This window comes from Taeniopygia guttata, chromosome 21, assembly GCF_048771995.1.
Source record: "Taeniopygia guttata chromosome 21, bTaeGut7.mat, whole genome shotgun sequence".
NCBI classification, from domain to species: Eukaryota; Metazoa; Chordata; class Aves; order Passeriformes; family Estrildidae; genus Taeniopygia; species Taeniopygia guttata.
In genome coordinates, this window is record NC_133046.1 from 3,799,994 (window position 1) to 3,826,226 (window position 26,233).

At 46.4% G+C, this 26,233-nt stretch overlaps 1 protein-coding gene across 10 annotated transcripts in view; it reads left to right on the forward strand.

The window, feature by feature from the left end:
* Window positions 1-26,233, forward strand: part of CAMTA1 (calmodulin binding transcription activator 1) — a 223,662-nt gene that overhangs the window by 149,258 nt on the left and 48,171 nt on the right. For all 10 annotated transcript variants that reach the window (XR_012051660.1, XM_030289466.4, XM_030289472.4 and 7 more), the window contains exon 6: window positions 18,339-18,492. Coding sequence is in view for 9 of the 10 variants with exons in the window: in XM_030289466.4 (XP_030145326.1) it covers window positions 18,339-18,492 (154 nt within the window). In the remaining variant the exon portion in view is untranslated. The remainder of the gene's footprint in view (window positions 1-18,338; window positions 18,493-26,233) is intronic.

The following is a 26,233-nucleotide window of genomic DNA, read 5'->3' on the forward strand; positions in this document are numbered from 1 at the left end:
TCCTGTGTCACAGCCCCATCTGAGATGCTGCAGGTGGTGCTGGATGGTCCTGTTCAACATCTCCCTGGATGGGGAGAGATCACTTCTGGAAAGGTCCTGTTTGAAGGAAATAGAAAAGGTCAATATTAACAGATTAGGAAAAGACAAATGGCAGTGCTGTACAAATACTGTGTCAGATGAGGAATTGTTCCCAAAATCGTAGATAAGACAGTTCTGTCCTTTTTATCTGGTAGTACTGAATAAGAGGACAATGAATTTTGCTAAAGAGCAACACAAGTTAAATCTGATTTAAGGAAAGGAAATACAGTGACACTACTGCAAGATTCATTCTGTTCTCAAGTGTGGTAAACTCAAAAGTGGAATGAATATGTGTGGATGGCAAGAGAATCCAGGGAAATAACAAGCAACGTTGTTAGGGGGACTGCCAGAAGGGACATGAAAACCTGGACCTTTCTGGGACTGTCTGCAATTCTGTGGCCCTCCATGGCTTTTTGTCTGTGTCCTGCTGTGTGACCTTCTTCCCTCCCATGCCAAAATGCAGTTTTGGCTCTGTAGATGAATTTCCTTCCTGTCTCAGGTCTAACCTGCTGCCACCCATCATTTCTACTTTGCTTGGAATTCACCTGTCAGGGCCATGGCAGCCGTGAGGTGGATGTGTGGAGGAGCATCCCTGCTGGGGCAGGGTGGATTTGCACTGAAGGGCAGGCACTGTGCTCCCAACACTGCCTGCCAGTCCTCCCCAGTTAGGGTGATGGTTTTCCTTGTGAGGCTGGGGCATCCACAGGGACCTGACTGAGCTCCCTGCAGCAAAGATAATTCAAGTCAGCAGCTGAAGATTCATCAGCACTGCTGGAATCCTTCCAGTGGTGCTGAGCTGACAGAGGTGCTGGCCTGGAGCAGGAGCTGCTGTGGGTCTGTGGGGTGGGACCCCTGCACTGTCCCATCCTCGGTGTCACAGTGGCAGGGGTCTGCTCTGTGCTGGGGGTGTCCTGGGGTGTCCTCCCCTCTGCTCTTCATATTCATCCTGTTAACAAATGGCATCCCTCATCATCAAAATATTTTCCATAGGCCCTCTGGTGATCGCATGAGCAGTATCAGAAGTCATTAATTCTGAAATGTGGGCTCCAGGGGACACTTAGGGCAAATAAATCCTTAAACCTTTCCTTGTCAATGCCTCCCCTGTCAGGCAGGTGCTGAGCTGTCATTCACAGCCTACAGCCCTCCTCAACAAGCAGCTGCAGCATTCCTCCTCTGCGTGTCCTGGTGAAGCCAAAAGGACAGAAGAGTCCCTAAGGCCCCCAGCAAAGCTCTTTTTCCCCCCAAGATAAGTATTTCTTCAAAGGACTGTGGCAAATAAGCTGGCATTCATACTCTTTTAAACAAAAATCATAACTGATGTGTTATGTGACCAGTGGAGGTTTTTATTTAAAATTTATTTCTGCTGATGGATTCTCTAAGGTATTTTTAATGTAATTTGAGATTATTAGTGACTTCCAAGGTGTCAAAGGGTTCAAACTGCCTGGTTGAGCCCATTACTCTGAGCAGCAGTTGGAGAAGGGCTTTCCCATCTGATGACTTTTGCTTATCAAGCAGGGAAGCAATACAAATACTCAGGGAAAAGCCTAAATCTGGCTACGGAAAGGAATGAGTTCTTTCTGAAGTGCTTCAGCGCTGAGACACATCTAAATCAAGTTATTGGGCAGGGGTTGTTCTGTGCCATGGGGCAAGCAGCTTCCTGTGAACACTAACTGTGTGTGATGCCTGAGCCGAGTACCCTTCAGAGCTGCTTAACAGCTTCTCTTTTCCATTTTGGTGATATCTTTCTAAATTATACATTAAACTTATCAGGCTGAGTAATGCATCACAGCTTCCCCGTGTCAGACTTAATGTTCCTTACTCAGCTGCAGCTTTGTGTTTGCCTTTCCCTTCCGTTTATCATCAGGCAAACCCCGGGTGCTCCTCTCCAGGAGCTGCCTGCAGCAGTGATGCTCTGCAGGAGCCAGGTGCTGGGGGCTGCCCCATCCATCCCAGGGCAAGGCCAGCTCAGGAGAGCTTTGCCGTGCTGCAAAAGGGTCCTGGCAAATGCTGAGTCCATGGAACTCATGCTGCTGTCCTGGGGGATGTGGGTGCTTTGCTGTAGGTGGGGGTTTGTGTTGGTGAATAAATTAAAATAACACCCAAACAATCGCAGTGAGCAGCACACAGGGAGAGGGGTCACAGCAGTGTGGTGGCACTGGAGGTTGTGGGTGGCAAGGTGACACCGTGGCTGTTGGGATTTTAGGTGCTAAAGGAAAAACAAGTAATTTGCTACTTTTCCTTGCCAATATGTCTGAAGACAGATAGTATTTGGTTAAGTGCAGCTCTGAAATGGAAACTCAAGCAATTTTCTTTCAGTGGCTTCTCAGATCATTGCACAGCAAGATGCAGCTAAGGAGAAAAGCATGTCTCTTGGTTTTAAGTGCTCTGTGTTAATGCTGGTGTATTTTGCAAAATTACCGGACTTTGTTGCTGTAATTCTGTGCAAGGAGGAATTCCTAATTTTAGGGGTGTTTTTTCTTGTTTTGTGGGCCATTTTATATTTCTTCTATTGGCTGTTAGTGCCTCACTCCCAGGAGATGGACTGAGCTCCTTCTGTTTCCTTCCTGCATCTCCCTTGAGCTCCCTCTGTATCAGCCCCTGTCTGAACCCGGGGTCCTTTGCTCACATCAGCCCCTTCAATGTGCAGATGCTGTGCAGGACTGCTGCTGTTTGAAGCAGTCCTTCTTTATTGTTCTGTTTAATTTTATTCTGATGTATATATAAATAATTGGATGCCTTTAGTAGGCTGCAGCTATACTCCTGGGTCATATATCCACCAGTTTTCTCCTGCTTTTTTCTTTTCCCCTCAGAAGTCAGGAGGCAGCTGTGGGAATCAGTGCTGCTCTTTTAATAAATGAAGTCACTCCAATGCCTGTAGCACCTGAACGGGTTTTTCTGAACAGCAGAGCTTTTTCTATTTGTAACACACTTTCACCTTATTATGTTTACATTCTATAGCAAAACAATGTATGTTTTCAGCAGAATTAATCAGTATAATTATATGTTATTTCCAGTGTCAGGTTCAGCTGAAGAACTGATTCAGGGTAGTGATTAGCCCTCTCAGCAGCAATGGGGATGGAGAGCTAATCTGTGCTGAAAACTCTGATTTTGAAAGATGCCGTTTATATTCTACTTATAAATTGAATATTTCCTCTGAACGCCCCCCAGCCAATTTGAATATAAATGTATTTATACCTGATGGCAGTGCACCATGTTTGTTTTAGATTGCAGCTTTGCTTCTGTTTGCAGAGGCTGCCATTACTCAGGGCCTGAGTTTTTTTTAACAGGACCTCTGCCCCTTTGATTTTGCCTGAAGTTACACCAAATGAGCTGCAGTTGTTTACCTCTGCACAGTCTTCATCTTCTTCAATCCCTTAAAAATAGTAAAGTCCTTGAATATTCTGTGATTTTGTAATACTGTTTTTGCACAGTGCAGCAAGAGCTGCTACATGAGCTGTCTGTGTGTGGCTTGTGGTGTGTCCCTCCACATAGAGAACTTCTTGACCCCTTATAAACTTCATGAGACATCTTCAAGGTTCATTGCAAAAATGGAAGAGTTGTTGATTTCTTCTTTTCTATAATTTCAGCCTTTCAGAATAGGGAGCATTTTACACACACAAAGCTCCAAGAGAGCTTTCATTTGCTGTTTCAGTCTTTTAGAAGGTTCAATTATACAGGAAGGAACTTACCGCATTGCAAAAAGTTCAGATCAATTAAAACAATTTACTTTGTTGCTAATGATTCCAGACTATTGTAATTTATTGGTAAATAAGTGGCTTCAAAAGCATTTTCATTCAGTGAGTACACAGAGGAAATGTTAATGGATTCTTGGGTAAATTAAGTCTTGGTTTGGTCACAGACTCTCCCTACAAACCTTTCTGTGCAGGTTTGCCACACAGCCTGAGGAATTCCAGCTTTTAGAGGGAATTACAGTTTTTGATGGGTTTTAGCATTCAGAGGAACACAGGTAACAGGGGTGGCACAGCCAGAGTGGACAGCCAGTGTTAACAAGGTGAGGTGCATCCCTTTATGTGTGTTACAGACCACAGGGTTTGTGCTGATGCTCAGCAGAGGTGAGACAATAAACAGCAATTATTGGGCAGTTTTTATATTGGCCACAAATGTATTTTGTGGAACCTTTTGAATGTTCTTTCAAAATGGACCTTTTTTTAGCAGAACTTAACGGTGTTAAAAAACACGACTCGATGCTGTTTTTGTCAGGGTCTCACTTATCCTGTGGACAAGTTTGCTGCAGCTTCAATTTGCCTGCTTGGAAAATTGGCTGTCACATGCCAGGGACAGCCAGATCTGTCAAGCTCCACACAGTTTTCCTTTATTAGCTCTATTGGGTTTATTGCTTTTCGTATGCTCTGAGGGATGATGGTTGTTTAGTGACAAGAACCTGAAAAATCATTCAAGTTGACAATGCTTTTTAGATTTCATTTTTTCCTTGTGTCTCTATCTATAAAACAGGATGACTTGAGGACACAGTGAACATTGTGGGGAGTTTGCTCTGTTGCTGGAACATGCCTTCCAGCTCTGGGCTCTGCTGTTGTTACCATCCCCACATCAACCAAACTGCAGTAATGGGCATTTCAGCTTCTGGTGTGGCAGGGATGGGCTTTGGTTCTCAGCAGACAGGCTCTGATCTCCTTAGGCGTGATGGTTGCTCCAGTCATTTCCAAATTGTGTGTGCAAGTCAGGATGAAGGATTTTTGTGATGTTTTCCAGGTTCTTGCTGTACTGAGCCAGCTGAAACGTTTCTGACATAACACCAAAACATCAGGAAACCTGGAGAAGAGAGCATTCCAAATAGTGGTGATGGAGGATCTCCTCTGGCACGGGTGTTTCTGCCTAAAGAGGGGGATGCTGTGTTCCTCAGAGAGTGTTTTCCCAGCACAGAGTAAAAAGGAGGCTCTGCAGGGAATGCTGTGTTCACCCACGCTGGTTTTGTTGCCTGTCATCTCATTACACATTCCTTCACAGGTTTTTTAGTGCTCCCTGGTGTGGCAGGCAGACAGCAGGTACCATGTGAGGTACCTGTTCCTCAGGGGGCCCAGCAGGACATGGTGTCCCTTGTGCTTTCCATCCCAGCATCTCCAGCGCCCTGGGATGGGCAGAGCCATTCTTTGTTCCGGTCCCAGGGTTTGGGAATAGCTGAAACATGGAGAAAAATTAAATTTTATCATTTTAATAAAGATTTGTAGGGAACGGTATGTTTATTTATAGCGCCGTGGACACGTGTTGGGATTTATTGTTTAATGGACATGCGTACCTCTGAGAACTTTTAATCTTTTTTTATTACTTTTATTAATTTCTATATGCATAAAATTTCACTATAAGTTAATATATATTTACTAATTTCACATTATACTTACAGCTAATTACACTTGTACACAGTTTTTGTCAGAAAGTACTCTTAAGTCACTTTGCCCTGTTTTAATGTCTAAAAAGTCTTTCTTATCTCTTATTTTTTAGTGTAGAAATTTACATTTTTTCTCTTTAACTAAGGTAGTTTTACTAGTAGTACAATTACTAAACTAAACAACACATTTAACAAACTCAAAGTAGCACATTTCACCTAAATCTAGATACATTTCTACTCTATTAAATTTTCACTCTGTCTCATGGCATCATTAGCTGTTGCATGTGTAATGAGCACAGAATCCCCTTGGCTGTTCTCTGCTCCATCCCTGGCTCTGAACACGCCACGGAGGAAGGGTGGCAGGGCTGTAACCACTTCACTGGGGCAGTGGGCACTGCTGGTCCTGGCAGACCCAGTGAGAGTGTCCAGCCCTGCACAGGGCACCTGCACTTCTGCTGTGTGTCCTTCTGAGAGTGAGGAGGAATAACATGGGGAATCCTGGTGACTTGAATTCCTGCCGCAGCTGAGGTTTCCTCGCTCTCTGCAGCTGTGGCAGGTGACGGAAATGCCTCTGATGGCAATAGAAATGTTCCTGATGAAGGGGAGAAGGCAGCTGCAGCTCCTGTGTCTGTGCCAAGATGAAAATCTTCATCGTTGAGTGGTTTGCAAAGGCACAACTGCAGTCACCTCAAATCATGCTGTTGCTGAGTGAGCACCAGCTCTCCATTCCAGCAGCATCAGGGAGAAGTGATCTGTGGCTGGATGAGTGGAGTCACTTGTCTCCAGCAGCAAATAGGAGGCACCTGGGCAGGGTCTCTGACTCAAACAGGCAGTCTTTGCTGCTGGAATAAAAGGCAGAAAATCTATGTGGGATACATACAAAGGCTAAAATGTGTGTGGGCATGTAAGACTCTCAATATTCTGCTAAAAAACAGCCCTACCAGCAGTCATGTGGGGCACAATTAGCAACAGACCCTCAGATCAGTTCTCGTGGTGTCTGATGAAGTTCAGATCTGAGAGGTCCAAGCTGAAGAATAACACCTGGTCTGTCCTTTGTTTGAAGGACAGCAAGAAAAGGGTCTCCATTCGTCTTCCATGTTCTGTGCAGACAGAAAAAAAAGGAAAAAGCAGTAAATTAGAAAATGCACAGAGCACTCTTGGGCCTGGATAGTGTGGAGTATTGCTGTTTCTGGGGTTTCAAGGACTCTTGTCATCAGCTGTTCATTCCTCAGTGTTACCTCTCTCCTAGATGCTTCTTCAGATGCATTGATGCCTAAGCTCAGAAACCCCTTTGATCTGTGCTTACTTTGCTGAGCATTTACCAACTTAAAAGTGCCCATGTTAAACTTTAATATTCCCATGTCTGGCACTGGATGTTCCAACTACTGCTGCTTTTTTGGGATGTCTCAGAAGATATCAGTGTATGTAGCTGGGTCAAGTAGCTGATGGGTGAAATGAGCAGTGACTGACTCTGTGTAATAATCTGCATGTTACTGAAATTCAGAAGCTTTTCTGCCTTTTTGTATTTTGTAAGGTGTGCAGTATCACAGGCATTGTGTGTTCTTTTCTCTTGCTGATGTGAATGTGCATCACAGGCAGCAGCACTTGGTGTATAAAATATCTCAGTTTCATAGTCACATTTGGCAAGTAGATTAAAAAAAAAAGAGGGGAGGGAATTTCTGCATTTAATAGCAACTGCATTGCTGTTTGTTGTACTCTTCAGAAGGCATTGCCAAAACTTCACTCTTTTTCTTGGGGCACACTGTGAAATAAAAAGATGAGGGAGACTCTCCAGGAGAGATGCAGCCATGGAGTTACCAAAGAAATTGATGACTCTCGTGGGCCACATCTCCAAATGCTCGCCTGATAAATTTGTGCTCAGTACTTAAAAATCTAATTGGATGAAGTGTTGGCATCTGTCATCAGCTCAGGCTGAGCCCAAGGGCTAAACAAAGCTCACCTTTCTCTGCTTAAATGACACAGCTTTGGAGGTTATCAGGGCACTGTCGTGTGCTGGGAGATCGCCAGGCTGCTCCTGGGCAGTGAATTTGAGACTGATGGATTGGGCTGAAGGGCAGTTTGCTTTGCTGTAGCTGGGCTGTAGCAACTCCTGCTCATCCCTGATAGCATCTCCCTTAGCAGCCAGGTCGCTTGCTCTGACTTGGCAGTTTGAGGCAGGATGGGCTCACTGTCCAATTTACCATTCTTTGCTCTCAGTTTGTGAAAGAGAGACCTGATTTGGGGCAAAAAGGAGCCAGGAAGGAATGAGTGTCCCTCTCTTGACTTGAGCTCAGAGTTGTGCTGGCACTGACCAGAGCTGTTTGTGCACCCTGAGAGTGCTTGTGTGTTTGCTCTGACATAGTGAAACAGAGAAACAAAACCCATTTGTCAGATCTCCCCAAGAGAAACCTGAATGCCTACACGGCCAGAAAGGAGTCAGAGTCCTTGGAAAGGTCTGATAAGGAGATAATTCCTCTCTTACCAGCAGGTCAGAGAAGCCCCTCTGAGCCACTCAGCAGCACTGGTGGGGTCACATTTCCTTTTAAGACTCCAAAGCATCCACATGGGAGTCTCCACATGTATGTGGAGGAGGCTCAGAGAGCTGGGCTGTCTCCCAGCCTACAGCAGGAGTGCTGAGATGCTAATCCCTGTTTGTTAATCCCATTGTATGCTGAGTGGTAGTGAAGAAGAAAGAAGGTTGCCTCTTAATCTTACTCTTGCAGTTCAGAAGAAATTCAAGTCTGATACTCTTTTTTTTTGCTTTAGGATTTGATGTCTCCTGTTTAAAGTGCTGCCTCAGTTCCCAGCTGGCTGCTGTGGAACCCTTTCAGGGCACAGTGTCTCGTGAGTCACAGCCAGAAGCTGCAGGGAGAAGGGAGGGAGGCACTGATGTGGCAGTTTGGGGTGTCCCTGGTACCTGCTCCTTCCTCTGGGCACAGCCCCATGTTGCTTAGCTGTTATGCATCTTTTGTTTGGACCCTCCACTTTGTGAGCTCTCATATGCAATGCAAAAGTAAAGTTGGACTCCAAAAGGAGGAGAACTTTGGATTCCCTGGCACTGGGGTTACTCATGTCTGGAAGGGTTATCCAGGCACGACAAAACCTTCAGTGAATAACCTGTGTGCTGTATAGCAGTGTTATAAGGGTTTTGCCATAGGAACAACGTGTTGCAAGGCTATCAAAGGCAACATTATGAAAGTGTTTTGAAGGTTATTGATGTTATTCCTCTGGGAATTGTATTACCAGTCACTGATATCAAAAGTAACAAATTTATAGAAGCTATGAATGATAGAGGCCTCAGAGCAAGAGCAAAGAATAAAAATAAAAAGCACTTGTTGGCTTACCATGTACTGTATAGGCTGCATGGAACATTAAATAGCATTTATCTGCTCTTCCTTGAGGCAGGCATCAGGCTCACACATGCCTCCTTTCCAGGCACTGGAGCCCCATGCCCTGCACTGTGTCTGTGCAGGGAGAGGGCTCGGGGCTGGTGAGCACTGTGAGCACAGCTCCAGCCCCTGGGATGCTGCTGGAGCTGCCATCACCTTCCAGCACTGCAGGGAGCTGGAAGGTGATGGCACACACCCTTCCTGGTGGGGTGTGTGGGGCTGGGAGGCTGTGGCAGCCTGGGGAGTGCTGAGCTGCTGCCTTGTGCAGATGGGCCAGCACCTGGACACATCCTTAGTCCATCGTGCTGCTCTGGGGAATGCACTTGGGTGTGAGGGGCATCCCCTTTTAAATGATTTTAAATCATTTTTATATGTACAAAATTAACTTGGAGCTTGGTGAAGCTTTAGCAGCAGTGCTGATGTACAGAATGTCTCTGTAGGGAAAGCTTATCACGAGCTCTCAGTACATTCTCCTGGGCTTTTCTTGTTTGGTATTTGGAAATGTCAGCTTTCTATTACTTGGTCCACCTACAACAATACCAATTAAAAAAGGAAGAAGTTATGCATCTTCAGGTGCCCGTAGAACTGCTCTTAATTCACAGAAATGCATTAATATTTAACAGATAATAGTGTTATTGAGGCAAACTAGGCCATCAGCTTGAGAGAAAAACTTGCACCATCTTCATTCCAACTGGAATTGGAAGCATTCTGTTGATAGAAACTTTGAAAGCACTTGGTGAATGTCAGTGGAGCTTTGAAATTAAAATTTCTTCTTATTTCAGATCAACTATTATTGTATCTCTGGCTTGGGTGAGCTGGGAAAGGGCAGAAGCCACTTGGGGCATGATTTATAATGCTGGCATTTCTGGCCAGTGATGGGGATGGAAGTGTTCCGAGCTGAGCTCTGCCTGAGCTCGTTTGAAATGCAATGACAGAATTCCCATGTAAAGGTTGCAATAAAAGCAGAAAGAGGGAGAAGAGATTCTGTACTTCAGAACGAAAAAAAATTGAGAGTCCTCACAAATGTCAGCTGAGGGATCTTTGGCTCACACTTCTGGGGAAAAATAGTCCAAATGCAGTAGCAAATCTTTCACAGAGCAGCAGCCTGCAAAGAGAGCAGCACTGTTACAGCATTTGCAGTACCTCAATATTTTCATTTGTGTCTGTGATTTGTTGGGACTTTGCCCGTGTGTGCATGGGCAGCATGATTCCAAACATGATTTCAAATTATTCATGCAGCTGCAGGGCAGAACTCTGCTCCACATCTCCAGTTTTGGTGGCTGGGAGGTTCCTCACTGGTGCTTTATTGGCAATCAAGCCTTTTCTTTGTGTTACTCTAAAAAGAGCCGTGTTTTGCTGTTAAATCCAGTAATCCTGGTGTATAAATTGGGCTGCATCAGTTGGGAAATTTTTTGAGATGTTTTGAAAAGGAAAAGCACAATTCAGGTGTAGGACACTGGAATACCACATAACTTTGACGTTCTTCTCTGCACCACTTTCCTTGCAGAAGAAATTCCACTGTTCTGGAAATGGTTGCAGTATACAGGTTTAACATAGGAAAACACAGAGGCACTGTGCAAAGTAAGTCTTCAAAGGTGGAGAGCTGGAGTAGCAGAATATATTCAGTATGGCAAGAGATGTGTGTGCTTTAATAAGCCTCATTTGTCAGGAATCTGAGTATCTCAGAGGAGTTCAAACCCAAAGAAACCTTTGCTTTGCCCTCAGCGCTATTGTTTGAAAATCCTCAAGGCTTTTGCAGAATGAATTGTAAAACTGCAGAGAGAAGTGACAGGGAGGAGGAGGAGATGCCTTGGTGATTTCCACAGCAAATCTGTCTCCCTGTAGAGGCAGTGGGTGCTGCCTGCAGCAGCTGGGCTAAAGGCAGCTGTGCTGCTGTTTCCCACTTTCCCTGGCGGGGGTGTTAAGCAGGAGTATCTCTGAGTAAGCTGAAGTAGGGCAGGTGCCTTTCTCTAAGTTTTCTCTGCATGCTTTAATGATGGTTGTGTTTTTATGCACAAGCAGTGGCATAGCTGTAGAAGGCTATTAACTGAGTCAGACAGCTGCCTCTGACCGACAGCTCAAAGCTGTGAAAGTCTCAGGCTGCTGTTTCTAGAATCCAGGCAGAAAATTCAAACCATGGGTTTGAAGAAGAGCCTTGCTCTGTGGGTGGCAGCCTGGAGCCCACCGTGGTTCTCAGAGTGGGTGGGAGCCAGGCAGTGCTGAGGGATGCTCTGCTGTTGATGCCCTGTGTTCTGGGCAGTGATAACACCTCAGACCTTCCCATGAAACCACTTCCATGGTCTCTGGGGCAATAAGCAGGACAGGAGACTTCCCTGCTTGCATCTCCATCCCTGGGACCTCTGTCAGCAGCAAAGCTCCCTGCATGTTCCCAGATAAACAAATGCAGTCCCAGCTCATGGCAGAATTATCTTGTCCCTGTCAGCTGCTTGTGTAAGTTAAAGCTTCCAGCTGGGAGAGGTGACAAAGATGAAAAGAAATTTCCATTGTCCAGAAGAATAATACCTGTGTGAGAAAAAGAAGTGCCTTTTGTTTTATTTTGCTGCATGTTTCTGGTTGTGTAGCATCATCTTCCTGTTACACCTTTTATTAGCACTAGAGGTATTGCTATGAAAGATAAAAAACACCTCAGAAATAAATTTCTCTTGGAACTTTGGAGGTCAGGAATTACTGCATGTTATTTCTTTGTGTCTTTCAAAGTGTATGTTAAGTAAACATGATCCTCAGGAGTATTTAGAGGCAGCTCTTTCTATATAAAATATCTTCAAATGTATCACATTTGACGATGTATTAGTGAGTGTTTGGTATTTGTTCTATATTAAGACTCTCTCACTTTTCTGCTCACATTATTTAAGTGCTGCCTGCTCTGTGTGCTGTGCCCTTACCAAGGAATTGAAGAGGAACTGGGGAACACATTATAAAGTATACAGCCAGATAACATCTTGATTCTCTTTAAAACAATTGCAGGAAATCTTGTAATCTCAAAATAATTTTTTGCTTCCCAAGCCTTTCAGTACTGCAGTACATGGAGCTGTATTGTCCTGTAGCCAGTCTTTTGTCTCAAAAATTCTTGAACTTAAACAAAAGACCCAAAATAATTTGGGCTGAAAAATTGGGAAAATGACTGTGTTGGAGGTGTGGGCTGGCTGACCTTTTGAGACAAGCATTGCATCCATAGGGTATAAATCTTGAGACCCCAGTTGTGGCTGGGATGTGGGGATGGTGGGGAGGGCCACCACCCCAGAGGGGACCCAGAGCTCCTGTACAAGGACAGTGACAAGTGGCACGAGATCCTGAGTGAGAGTGTGTGTCAGGATGCTGATTTAACTGCAGTTAAAACCACACATGCACCAATGTCTCTCTGCCTGGCTGACCCCAAGCATCTTCCCTTCCTGAGGAAGCTGTTGGAGGGCCAGAAGTTCCAGCAGCTCTTTTGTCAGCTGGAGCCAAAGGGGACAGGGTTAATTCAAGGTGCTGTGCTGGCTAAAAGGGATTTTCCAGCAGAAGGAGTCCTGCTCTGCAGCACAACAACTGCTTTTGTGTCTGGCTCTGGGGTCCCACTCTCTTCCCTGTGCTCCAGTGCTTCAGCTCAGGTGCCAGCGCTGTGCTGTGTCTCTGGTAATTGTCTCGTTCTCCCTAATTAAACATGCCCAGCTCTAGATAAATTAAGGCAGTAGGTTGTGCGCTCAAAGGCAGTGGATTTTTTTTTGTTGTTGTTTTCACAGTTAGTGTGGAAGATTAATATATTCTAAGGCATCAGTCACCAGGTTGCCTTCCATAGCATGACCTCAATTAGAAATTAGTTCAAGGATAAAGAAATTGCTGGGATTCAAACCAATAATCTGCCCAAAGCTAGCACTTGGTCTCTGAAAAAATTCCATTACTTCAGTGTCTGTGTTATGTATTTGTGCCTTTTTCTTCAGGTATCTCAGACTCTGCTTCCAAACCTTTGAAATCCTAGAGAAAATTATCCAGAAAGACATTGCTATAAATAGTAGAAGACTCTGTCATCCGTGTGTCTGGGAAGAGTTTCATTCACTGGTTTGATTTTTAGATAACACACAGATGATACACAGGCACTCCCAGTACCTGTCCCTGAGTTGCCTCTGGGTACTAAAGCATCCTGTAATGGTAGCCCCTCAAAACCACAGAAATCTCTTTATATTATCATTTTATGGGACCTCTTTATATTAGCTTTTTTTGGAGATGGTAATCTGTCAGATATTAATCCTGTCACCCCACAGCAATGGATGTGAATTACCTTCCCAGAAAGCTGAGATTTCCTTTTCAGCCTTTTGGATTGCTTGAGAAATACAAAGTAAATCTCATGAATGAATAGCTGCCGGAAAAGAAAAAACCTGTTATAATTTTGGGGGTGAACAGGGAGGGAGTGGGGCACAGGAGCACATCCCACTGCCATGCTCCACTGCTCCTACCCTTCTGCTTCGTGGTGTAGCCACAAGAGCTGGAACAGGCTGGTTTCACCACGTGTGGGGCTTCAAAGGTTTGACACAGCAGAACTGACACAAATGTCCAGTGCCAGCCAGGGCAAGTGGCTGCATTTGGGGTAATTCCTTGGCTGAGATTAAATTCACTGATCTCTTCACACCTGAAGATGATTTACTTCCTTTCATCCTTCCAGAAGGGAGTACAAATGCAAAACTTTCAGCTCAGAGGTATTTTTCCAAAGAAAATTATCTTCAGCTGTGGTCATCGGTGATTTGGGAGACCCTGCCAGTGAGATTTTGCCTTGAGCTGATTGCCTTGGCTGAGCAACTGAAGAGCAGCTGGAAGCTGGCCAGAAATGGCTTTTGATTTTTGCTTTTAAAAGAAAAATAAATAGAAGAAGAGAACCAAACCAGTATGCTTTGGTAAGGCAGAAGGTTTTTGTGATTATTCTCCCTGAAAAGGGAGACTTCCCCTTGGAGGGGACTGACTCTGGGAGGTGAAGAGGAAGCAAAAGGTGGTTGCTGAAATGAAGTTTCCCCTGTGGTTGAGCTATTGTGTTACTCTGGAGGAGCTGACCATTCCTTCATCCCAGCGTTGGTCAGCCCTGTGCTGGCTGCCCAAGGCCTCTCACCTGCTAGAACTGTTCCAGTTTGTTGTTCCTGCTCCTGTGAAATATCCCCACGTGGAGCAGGCTGGTGGAACAAACAATCCCTGGTTTAGTCAGATAATTTCCATGGTGTGTGGTGGGCAGCAGAGGAGGCTGCCAGGCTACTGCAGGATGGAGGGCTGCAGCACTGCTATGTGCCATTATCACTTTGTGGATAATGTGTACACTTTCACCATCACATAGTTTTTCTCCTTCATATTTCATAAGAACTGGCATTAGATGAATGGTTAAGCCATGGAAGAAATGTAACGCCATGCCAGTCTGATTTATTGACCACTTAGTGCTGATGAAGCTTCAAACAAGAGTCAGACGGATGTTGCAGTTGCATTTTTCTTCATCAAAGCCAACGACTTGTTGTGTTGAAGCCTGTGCTGCCCCATCTCCTGCTTACCCCCAGCAGCAGTGGAGGCAGTTCCTGTGCCACACTGAGGAGGCAGGAGAAGCCAAGGAGCCTCGTCCAGCTCAAGGACAGATGGCAGCACCTTCAACTCGGATTTGGGGAGGCAGAGCAACTCTGCCGAGGCTGCAGCTCTGGAACCATGGGTGGATTTCTGTGGAATGTTTCCAGAGCCAGCTGCAGCCCAGTGCAGGGCTCTCCTCATTCTCCCCTACACCCAATGAAGGACTTCTGCCCTGGTCTGTCCACTGTCCTGATGCCTTTCCTGTCTGGAAGCTACATTAGTATTTTTTCTTTTAGTCTTCCACATCTCTCTAGCTCTCCTAGTAGGTCATCACAAATAGTGATTAGCTGCTGCTTATGAGCTTTCCAAAACATATGCATTCTATTCATTTGTGTCAAAACATTTCACTTCACCAAGTAGATTGTCATTCTGAGGTCAGCTTTGAGATGTAGACATAAGGAAAAAACCTGTTTGGTTTGTGCTTGTTTTATGTGCTTTTACATATAAATAGTATAAATTCCAGTGCCAGTCCACTGCTGAGGTCCACTTGCTTGTGGTGCACTGAAGCCAGGAAGCCCCATAATGCTGACCTGCTTGGTGATAAACCAGCACTGTCAGATTGTGAAGAATACAGCTTACCTGAGAGGAAGGCTGAAGCACCTGCAGAGCTGCCACGTCACCCAGTGCTGTGTCCTTGCTCCCTTCTTTGAAACTTCCCTGGGAGCAAGAGGTGTATTTGCATGAAATCTCTGAAGCATATTACTTTTTATTACTTCATCATCTAGATCACTAATGATGTTAAATTAGCTGATGGAGACTATTTGGGTGTATGGGTAATCATTTTTACTATCTGAACCTCTTCTGAATTATGCACAAGAACTGTGATGTTTCAGACCTCCCCTTTGTAGAATGAGAGGCTGTGATGGTTTTCTGAGTCCTCTGTCGGGGCAGATGTGCCTGTGAAATGGAAGGTTTTGAAACCCTCACAGTTGAACACAAAAGGTCCAGTTGTTTGTCTGAGAAGATGTCTTGGTTTGAAAAGACAGGTGTCTGCTGAGGAAAGCAGGAGCCTCTCTTGAAGTGGAAAATGTAAATCTCCTCTTTCTGAATTATTTTAATTTTGACATTGAGAGGCTCTCAGGCAAAGATATGGGAGTAGGAATAACAGGTTTTTGTTAGGAAATATAAAAATAAAAATGCAGTTGTACAAATCAACACTGCCAGAGTCAGAATACAACCTGACCCCCTGTGGGTCAGGGAGGTGGCAGCAGTCCCATCCCATGGTGGCTCAGCCCTCCTGCAGTGCCAGCTGTGCTTCTGCTGGAGCAGGATCCTGCACAAGGGGGGAGTTTTCCTCTGGAGCTCCAGGGCTGGGGGAGATGGGCCTGGGCTCCTCTGGGAATGCAGTGGGGAGAAAGCTGCTCCTCTGGGAATGCAGTGGGGAAGAAAGCTGCTCCTCTGGGAATGCAGGGGGCAAAGGCTGCTGTGCTGTTCCCAGGTCAGATTGTATCCAGGTAGGAATGTTTAGCTCCTCCCCATGGGTGATGGAATTTTCTCAGCCATGCAGAGACACTCATTGGCCATGAACAGAAGAGATCTCCAGGAGGAAGGATGGGTCATGGAAGAGATAAATAAAAACTGCCCCACCTGGCTTTAACAGCTGACCTATTACCAGAAGATAACTGCCCCACCTGGTTCTAAAAGATGGCAATAGAATACACACCCCTGGCCACATCTTGCATTTGCAGCCTAAGACAGAAGACTCTTGGGAATAGAAGAGCCAACAGTTTTCTTTGCTTTAGCACTTCCCCAAACCGCTCTGAAATAAATTCTTACTGTTGCTTACAAGGTTTCTTTGCCTCTTCCCTCAGTGCAGTACAACTCTTTTAGCACTGGCTGCAAGAATTTAATACTGCTTTCTCACAGAATCTTCACTGAGAATCCCCTGCTTGCAGTTCTATCCATAGAGGGGGAAAATGCAAGTTCCTGCTTGCATATTTTCCTAACCCAAAAGAGCTTGTCCTCCAGACAGAGGGATATATCTGGTTACTGAGGGGATGCTCTGCAGGGCTGCTCTTCTTTTTGTGGTGCTGTACACCAGTGGCCTCCCCACTGCCAGCACCTTCTTAGGCAGCCTGGAGGAGCTGGGAGACATGACCAGCCCTCCCTGATGCTGGGGATGTGCAGGATGCTCCTGTGTGCAGGGTGCAGGAGAGGGTCAGGGTCACCCCACACACAGAGCAGTGCTGGGTGCCACCCTGCCCCTGCCCTGGGCTGCTCCAGGTGCATCTCCAGCGTGCTGGGCTTCAGTGCTGTGCTTTGCCCACCAGAAATTCCCTCCTCACGTCTCCTTGGGGAAGGTGTCCCTGTCCTGCTCCAGCTCTTCCCTGGTTTCATAAGCAAGTGTTCCCATCAGCACAACCGGTGCAAGTGGATGATGGGTTGTGTTCCCACTCCCCCTTGGAACAGGGCTCTAACAACATTAATGAAACATTAGAGTTTTAATTACACCATTATCCTATTTATTTTTATAAATAATTCCAAAGCAGTCATTAAAGTTTGCGAACTTAGGAGTAAATGACTTAAGGGAAAGAAATCATCTCCTCAATCTTGTTATTATCTATTGAACAATCTCCCTGGGACGCTGTTGGGGAACTGGCGGAGTTGTTGCTGCTGCTGTTAAGATGATTCATGGACTGGCAGGGTGGAAACAGAGCTCAGCTCTGCTCCAGTGTCGGTGGGACGGCACCGCAGGGCGCCAGAGCGGGGTCTGCGCCCACAGCCTGGGAAGGGAGAGGGGAGCGGGGTTGGTGTGGGGTCTGCTGTGGGGTCAGCTGTGGGATCAACTGTGGGGTCTGCTGTGGGATCAGCTGTGGGATCAACTGTGGGATCAACTGTGGGGTCAGCTGTGGGATCAGCTGTGGGATCAACTGTGGAATCAGCTGTGGGATCAGCTGTGGGATCAGCTGCGGGGTAAGCTGTGGGATCAGCTGTGGGATCAGCTGCGGGGTAAGCTGTGGGATCAGCTGTGGGATCCACCTGCAAGATCAGCTGTGGGATCAACTGTGGGATCCACCTGCAGAATCAGCTGTGGGATCCACCTGCAGGATCAGCTGTGGGATTCACCTGCAGGATCACCTGCAGGATCAGCTGTGGGATCAACGGTGGGATCAGCTGTGGGGTCAGCTGTGGGATCCACCTGCAGGATCAGCTGTGGAATCAGCTGTGGGATCTGCCTGCAGGATCAGCTGTGGGATCAGCTGTGGGATCAGCTGTGGGATCAACTGTGGGATCAACTGTGGGATCAGCTGTGGGATCTGCCTGTGTGATCCACCCACAGGATCAGCCTGTGGGATCAGCCTGTGGGATCATCTGTGGGATCAGCCTATGGGGAGCTGGCACCTCTGTCCTCCTGCAGCTTTTCCAGTCCCAACCCTCTGCAGTTTGCAAACGTCTTCAAAAGACCAGGAATCACAGGCTTGTCTGGAAAGAGCCCATGTTTGGGGTGCTCTGTGAGGCTGTTTGTGAGCCTCCTCGGCTCTTCCCTCCTGTTTTCTGTCACTGTGTGGAGAGTGTGGCTGTTCTGATGTTCTCAGGTGACTTTCTGTATATTCAAAAAAGACTGATGTGGACCAGAACTGATGGAAGCATTGTCTCAAATGAACAAAATCCCTTAAACCAAAGCATATTCATTGTCAGTGATGTTCATAGGAATACCCCACGTGTTTGGTATTGGAAGGGGTGGAAAAGAGGTTCATGCTGAACATACCAGTGGAGCAGGAGAGTTGCAGAGGGCCCTCAGGATGGGGGAAGCCATGTGCAAAGTGTCAGCCACTCCTCTTTTTAAGAACAGCTCTTACCTCAGTACAATCTGGGGTCTGATCATGATTGCTGTCACCGTTTTAATTAGGAAATTAAATGCAGAGAGTGCTGGCCCCAGCAACATAACTCTTGCTCTGCTGTCCCTGCAGAACCCAGACATTGTGTTGGTGCACTACCTGAACGTCCCGGCCATCGAGGACTGCGGGAAACCCTGCGGCCCCATCCTGTGCTCAATAAACACCGACAAGAAGGAATGGGCAAAGTGGACAAAAGAGGAGCTCATCGGGCAGCTCAAACCCATGTGTGAGTATCTGGAGCTGGTTTTGCTTCTTTGCTGTACATTTAGAGTCCAGTGTCTCTCACAGCCAACAACCATCCTGTGAAGGAGTCATTTGTCCATCCAACTCAGTTGGCATCTGCACTCACTCACTTTCCAATATTAAACACTTCTGGGGTGCATGGTGTGAGAGTTTCTCAGACTGGCCCCAAAGAGGTCTCCTCTGCACACTGGGGGAAAACTGTACCATGTTCTTGCATGTTCTAGGGCTGTTTGTAGGCACCTGCTCACCTGCAAAGAGCCTGTGTGGTACTGGCAGGTGGATTCTCCCAAGGGCACTCCATGTTTGGGTGGTCACTGTCAGGTCACAGTGGGTTGCTGTAGCTTACAGGTGGCCCCATGGAACTGAGTGTTTTGAACTGAGCATCATTTCCTTCCGTTTTGAACTTTGCAGCCTAACAAGAAGGCTGCTTAGAGAAGGTTTGCAGAGTGATGGGGAAGTTTGCCCTTAGACAGGCAGTTCTTTGAACCTCTCTGCATTTGCCTTGTATATAATATTTTCCTTTGCATCACAGTTATATTGTATGTCTTCCCCTGGAGAGCACATTCCAATGTGCACACAAACAGCTTTTTGCAATGAAATTAAAATTAGACACAAATAGGCCTTATAACCAAGAGAAAATTAACTGAAAAAGCCACAATACCAAATAGGAGTCAACAAATACCAGGTCTTCTGTTCCTGCCCCCTGCCCCTGCCTGGATGCTGGTGTCATGCCCAGCCTCCTGTAATTAGAGGTCACAGCCACGGAGTGCATCCTGACGTGTCTCTGCCATCCGTGAAAGATCAGCCTTGTGCTGACCACAGTGCTGGTAATCTGAGTTTGCAGTCCTTTGTTGCATCCTGAACTCTGCAGGCCCATGCATTCCTTTTCCACACAAAGCTGGAGGGCAGAGGAGGATAGAGAAAATGACACATTTGCCCCTGGGGCTAATAAACTTAGACAGAAACACAGGATGTTGGTATAGCTGAGACTGGACAAGTACCTTAACATTAAACAGGAAAGGAAGCAGCAGCCTGTTAAAAAATCTGCAGTGCATCAAGAAAATTATGTGAAAACTACAACGAACTCGCCGTAAATTTAATAACACTTGGCTCTTTTATGTCTCAGGAGGGAAGAGTGAAATTCTGCGCAATTATTCAGAGTATATATGCATGTACACGTCTCTTTTTATGGGTACATATCCTGGGAAACACATCCTTAGAAATGTAGCTACAATAAAAGCTTTGTATTCTGATCAGACCTAGAAAACAAAGAGGACACGGATAACCGTGTTTGGGGAGCAGAGGGGCACTGCTCGCCAAGAACCCATCAGATTTGGTTCCAGTATAGGGTGTGCCATGAAATTCTGGAGCCAGGCACATTAGTTTCATCACATTTTTGCATTAATCACATTCTTTCACAGACTTCACAGTTTGATTGCCTGATGTTTCCAAATTTCTCTGCCCTAAAGCAGATTTGTCAACGGCTTAATCAAAGCGTTGTGCATGGTGTCGCTGGTGCAGTGACAGTCTCACCCTTTTACCTGCTCTGTGTTGGGGTTTGTTGTGTTTTATTCCTCTGGCCTTGGAAGCTGTGTGGGGGTTTTGTTGATTATTTTATTTTCTCGGTTGCTGTTTTCCATGAGAGTTTCTCATTTAAGGCGCCTTAGTGATGATTACAGCCAAGGTCTGTGTGGAGGTCCAAGGCCTCTGTAGCTGTGGGAAGGTTCCCATTTCAGACCACTGATGTCATTCAGGATTAAGGAAGAGAAGCTGATACTTTGGGGAACATGCTTCCTCCAGGTCAGAGGTTGGTGGCAGTGTCCAGCTCTCGACTCACCACAAGTGCTCTTTAAGTCCTACTCAGCCTGGGCTGAGGTCAGGTGCTGAAGCTGTTGACTTGTGTCAGGAATTAAAGCTTTTCTGTCAGGATGGAGGGTAGCAGGCAGTCAGTGGTGTGGGAGTGTGTTCTCTTGGCCTGCAGAACTAAAAGCAATGTGGCAGATGGCTGGCAGGGTGAGCAGCGTCGGTCCTGGAGTCCAAGCTGGACAAATACATCAAACTGTTTTTCCTGAAATGCAGAGAGACCCTGGCTGGGATGATCAGGGAGTTTGTTTACATTTCTTGCATCCATAATTTGCTCAGCTCCCTTTTCCTTCCCTGCTGCATCACCCCAAAGTCAGCCCAGGCTTCAGCAAGTCTTGAGCAGCACCAGGGACAGGCACCAGCTCCTGGTGCCAGCCCTGTCAGCCTCACGAGCAGAGCAGGGCACTGAAGTCTGGGTGCTGAGAAGTGGCTTCTGCCCTGCTCCTGACCAGAGAGAGCTTCTTGGCTGGCTGCAGGGGTGGTGTTTGCTCATTCTGTCACTGTGCTTGAACTGGTGTTATGGATTAAAAACCCACCTTTTTGGAGTGGCCGTAGAGCTCTGAGAGCTTTGTGGAAAAAGCATTAACTTGTTCTAACATAGCTGGTGTGGGAACTAATTAAGAGACTGAAATGAACCCATCTGAACAGCCATCAAAGGTAAATGCTGCAGATGCTCTAAGGATTTGAGGTTTTTTCAACACCTCCAGCTGAGTTGAGACTGTAAATAATTAATTAATCAGCCTGACTTCAGCTTTCATGGCTTTGGATTTTTGCTTTAGTTCTGATCTATTGGTCAACTGCCTTCACACTGGAATGTCCATGACCTCCTGTCAGACCTCAGTTTGGCAGTCCTCAAGACTGAAGTATGTGAGCCTGGAAGGCCTCATACACATTCCTGACCTCCCACAGGATGATTCCTTCCTCCTTGCAGATTTGGAGAGGGGGCCCCTTGTCTCAGCAAGGTCAGGGAGCCCAGGGAAGGCTGTGGCACCTCCAGTGATGCCAGACCTGGGATAATCCAACTGTTGGGAGCATCTCAAGCAAAAGGGCTGTCGTGTGTGTGTGTGTTGCTTTGGAATGAATGCAACTTTTGGGTACATTTGTATAAAGTGAATAGCTATAATCCATGAAAATTCTGCAGGAATGTGGTCCGAGACACCTGTAAGTCATTTCAGGATGCCTGGTGTGAAGAATGAGCCTCAATTTGGCATAACTTTCAATTTCCCTCCTCCCTTGTGCCCCATTACAGTTTTGCTTTGAGATTTCTCTGAATAGATTAGCAGATGTCCTTAGAGGCATCTGGTGGTAAAAGCAAATTCAGTGGCAGAATCCATCACAGCAGAATTCTGTATATAAACTCCATATGATCAGCAAATTGTGGGCCAGCTCATGTTGGGGGTTTCTCCAAATCATCCCCTTTTGGCTCTCTCATCCTTCAGCTGGCAAAGTATGACTTAAAAGCTCACAGCTGGTGCTACGTTGCAATCCTTGTTCCAGGTCCACTATAATTAAGAGCTATCTTCCTTTCAGAGGAAAAGCTTTTTGCATTTCTCTGCTGCACAGGAACTCAGGGCTCCTGTTTGTGCTGCCTGCACGCAGCCACAGCTGGGCAAGCTGGAATTTCCATGTGTGCTCATCAGTCCATGGGCAAGGGCTGCTCTTGCCTTTTCCCAGAGTCCCTAATTCTGTGTCAGTGAAGCCATCAGGCCTCCTGGAGGTGACCTCAACCTGCATCCCTGCGTTGTCATCGCTGGAGAAGGCATCAAACGCCTGCAGCTCAGAACAAAACTCAGCAGCAATTGGAATTAATGCAGTTTGAAGAACTGAGTTGTTGGGAGTTTTTTTTACCTTGGCTTGAATTTATATTTAATTTCAGTAACTCTATTTAAGGGTTGGAGTTATATTTCATCTTAAAAGATCAGTTGTACAAAAATGCTACATGGGATGAATTTCACAATTCCCCAAGCAGTTTGTCTGAGCTCCAAAGTACCCCTCAATGGAAAATGAAGCTTGCCAGCTTAGCTTAGCTAACCACGTAGAAAACAACGTGGATTCTTTAAAAAAACATTGAGTTTATTAATGCTGACATCCAGTTTTACTGCAATAGTCTGCGTTTTTATTAAAAAGAGAACATGATAGAAGGTGCTAGATAGGTTCTTATATCCACCCACCACTTGGACTTTGATTACCCCTGTTCCCATTGTCTGTGTGGCCAGCATCAGCCTCCTGCTCATCAGCACCTGCTCAGCTTCTCACCTTCCCCTTCACTACTGCAGGTGTGCAGCTCATGCAGGAATACACTTTTCCTCTCCTCTGAGATCTGCGGTGGTATTTATGTCCCCAGAGGAAGTTTGATCCCATGCCTAAATGGGTCACTCTGTGGGGAAACAGTTTCCCTTGTGGTCAAATTTCACCGACCGTAGACAGTCCCACTTGGCCAAAAGAAAAAAATTAGGAGCTGTGTTTCACCTGGTGCCTTTCAGCTGCGTTTGGAGACACCAAAGTGAAATGATCCCGCTGAGTGCTGACAGCAGTCCAGTAGGAACCCACCATTATCAGTAATAGAAACTAACTTGCGGAAACCTAAACCAAATAGTTTCCTGACCCCCTCAAACTTGGGTGTTAAACCAGATGCAGCAACTGCCGAACCTCTCTGAGGAGGCTACAGGCACACCAGCCTTTGTTTCACGTTCTTCCTTAGTATTTTATCTCCCCTGTTAGCACTTGGCAGACTGGCAGACTCAGTCCTAGAGCATCTGCAAAGGTGTCAAATCTTCCTGGCAGTGCCACCGAGACGTGGCCTGGGGAAGGAGGGCTGGGACCCCCAGGGAGGAGGGCTGGGAGCTTTGGGAAAGGCTCAAAGCTCTCTCGGTGTGTGGGCTGTGCTTATGAGGAATTTTTTTATCCCCAAATAAGACAAGATATTTGCTTAAAAAAAAAAAAAAAAAAAAAAAAAAAAAGAGGCAAATAAAACTGGAGAAAAAATATAAAAAAGATAACCGTAGAGAAATGGGGAGGCGTTTCTGGGCTTGGTGTGGGTCCGGGACGCGCGGTCCCGTTCCCGGTGCTGATCCCGGTCCCGGTCCCGCCGCCCGTTCCTTATCCGCTGGCGCCACCTGGCGGCCGCCGAGCGCCGTTGCCGCGGTTCTTGGCAGCGGCAGCAGGAGGAGGAGGAGGAGGAGGAGGAAGAGGAAGAGGAAGAGGAGGATGATGATGGTGCCCTTGAGCCGCAGCCGGAGCAGGGCGAGGACCACACATCTGCCACTCTGCTCCGCCATGTGCGAGCAGCCTCGGCCTTCCCAGGGGCAGGAGCGGCTTCGGGAGAGCCGTGCCTTGTCCTGCTGGCCCCCTCCAAGGGACATCGGACAGCACGGCTGCCCTGGGAGCATCCCTCTGCATCTGAGTAAACCTGCAAGGAAAAGGTTGAAGGTTTGCTTTCAAAACTCGTTGTTTTGGAGGCAGACATCTCTTGAAAGAACAGCTGCGAGCAAAACGCCCCTGTGAGTCCGTGCAGGACATTAGCATTCAGGGGGTGTCACTGCTGTCCCCAGCACTGAGGCTCAGGTAAACCTGTCCTTCACAACCAGTAAGGAGTGGAAATGGAAGGCTGGAAAATCAAAGCTAAACTGTGTGTGGGCGTCTGAGTACGAAAGGATAAATCTAATGGAAATATCCTTCAGCCAAACTGAGAAATCAGAGCAAGGCCTTTACAGCAGAAGCACAGTGGAAATGGAAGGGACAAGGCTGCCATTTCCAATTGACCATCGCCATGGAAACACCTCTCAGTGTCAACACTTGGTGGAGCAGGATGTGGGCAGCGAGGCAGGAATGGGCAGCTGCACAAAGGACCCACTCATGCTCCCAGCCACACTTTGGGGATTTTTGAAGCGCTTTGTGTGGGTCAGGAGTGGCTGAGGGCAGGACTTCTGACACCAGGGCTTGCAGCAGGCAGTCAAGATACATCGGGAGGCAGAGGCAAACAGAAACCTGGCCTTGATGTTTCTAGATATTCCAGCTACATCAGTCTATCCAACCTACCAGTTTCATGGGGGAGAGCTCATTGTTGTTGCTCAAGTAACAAAGACTTACCAAACTGGGGCAGGAGAGCCACATGTAGGGTATAGGGAATGGCTTCATAATGTACTGTATGTGTACATGTATGTGTAAGCTGTGTTCTGGGGGGGTGGTATGGAAGAGCAAGGTCTTTGGAATAAAACCAGGAAGTGTAAAATGCTTAAAAGTGGCAAAGAGAAATGTCTAAGAGCATTCAGAGAGGGTGAAATTATCAGATTTAAATGTGGGAGGGTATTTTAGGGACAAGTTTTGCTTGGGCTAGAGAAACCACAGGGACAGAAACAGGGAAACAGGCGTTGTTGGTGTTAGAGCTAGAGTGATGATGAGACAGTGAGGTAGAGTTCAGGTGATGAGGAGGAGGAAGATATCTGCAAGACAGGAGGACTGCAGGCCTGGAAATTGTGCAGGACTGAGTAGCAGCAGCAGCAGCAGAAGGCAGAAATAGCCAAGGTGGTGTAAAAAGCTTGGACAGTCATGTGCATCTGTGTGCAAGTTTCCCTTGGATTCTGAGCAGCCTTTTTGTTGGTAATTCAGATCATCTTTCATTCCTTTGCTCATGGTGGTCAAAGTCCTGGCAGTGTTAATGAACAAGGAGCTGATGGGTACTATCAGAAGGTTATTTTTACTGCCTTTTTTTCAAAAAGGAAGAAAGAGAAGACAGGTGAGTGCCCAAGCTCGTAAAAAGAGATTGCAGCAGCATTAGCACTCAGAGCTGTGGACCTTCCCCCAGCCTCACTTCTCTCCTTTGAGCGCCCAGTGCAGCACCAGTAGCTCTGCCTGGCTGCACTGCCTGGTGCAGAGGGTGTGTGGCAGCAGGAATGTGTTGCTGCTGTAATGCAGCAGCTTTTAGACCCCTCCATGCTCTCACTGAAAAGGGAAGTGTTGAAGCAGTTCACAGCTTTCATATTAAATTATCAAGAAATGCAGTAGAAGTCTGAACAGGAATCCGGATTAAAAAAATCCTTTCCAGAATTTCTGCTAAGCTTCTGACTTTTTTTTTTTCCCCTTTTGTGTTTATATATTATGGCTATATTTAATCAAACATAGTTCTACAGTGGTTTCACTTCTTGAACCACTAAGAAGCAGGAAGAGTATGTGTGTATGCTTTTTATTAGCCTTCCTTGCATAATGCACTTTCTTCCCTATAGAAATCTCCTTTCCTGCTGATTCATTATGTGTCAGGAAGCCAAGCGTGACATGTTAAAAGCCATCTTGATAGTGTTTGGTATTCAGTACTAACAATTCACCAGGCACAGGAGTCTTTCTTTAAAAGAGGGAGGAAGAAAATCTGCATATTGGATGTGCCAAGATAGTGGATAATTTGCATTAAGCATCCAGACATTCTTTTTTTGCAATCTGTTACCCTTCACTGGCTTTTTATTTTATAACCTTCATAGCATATGGGGAACATAAGCACCAAAAAAAAGTGGCACCACGTGGACAGAAGCTGGAGCCAGAGCCCTTTAGGATCAGCTGGAGCAAGGCTAGAGAAGGACCTTTCCTCAGCAGCAGTTGATCCTCCATGGGACTTTGCTATGCTGGAAGGACCTGAAAATAATAGGCATGGTTCTCTAAGTACCCAGCTATAAAGCTGTCCATTATGCCTTAACTCCTAGCTCACAGCTTGATTCAGACTTAAGAACCATCATCATGAATACACAAACCCCGAGCCATGATCCACTTTCCAAACTTGCCCCCACGATGTGCTGCTCATCCCAGGATTTAGCAGCAGTAAGGAGCAGAGCTGCCATCCTGCTGTAAAACAGATTTTCTGTACCCAACACCAG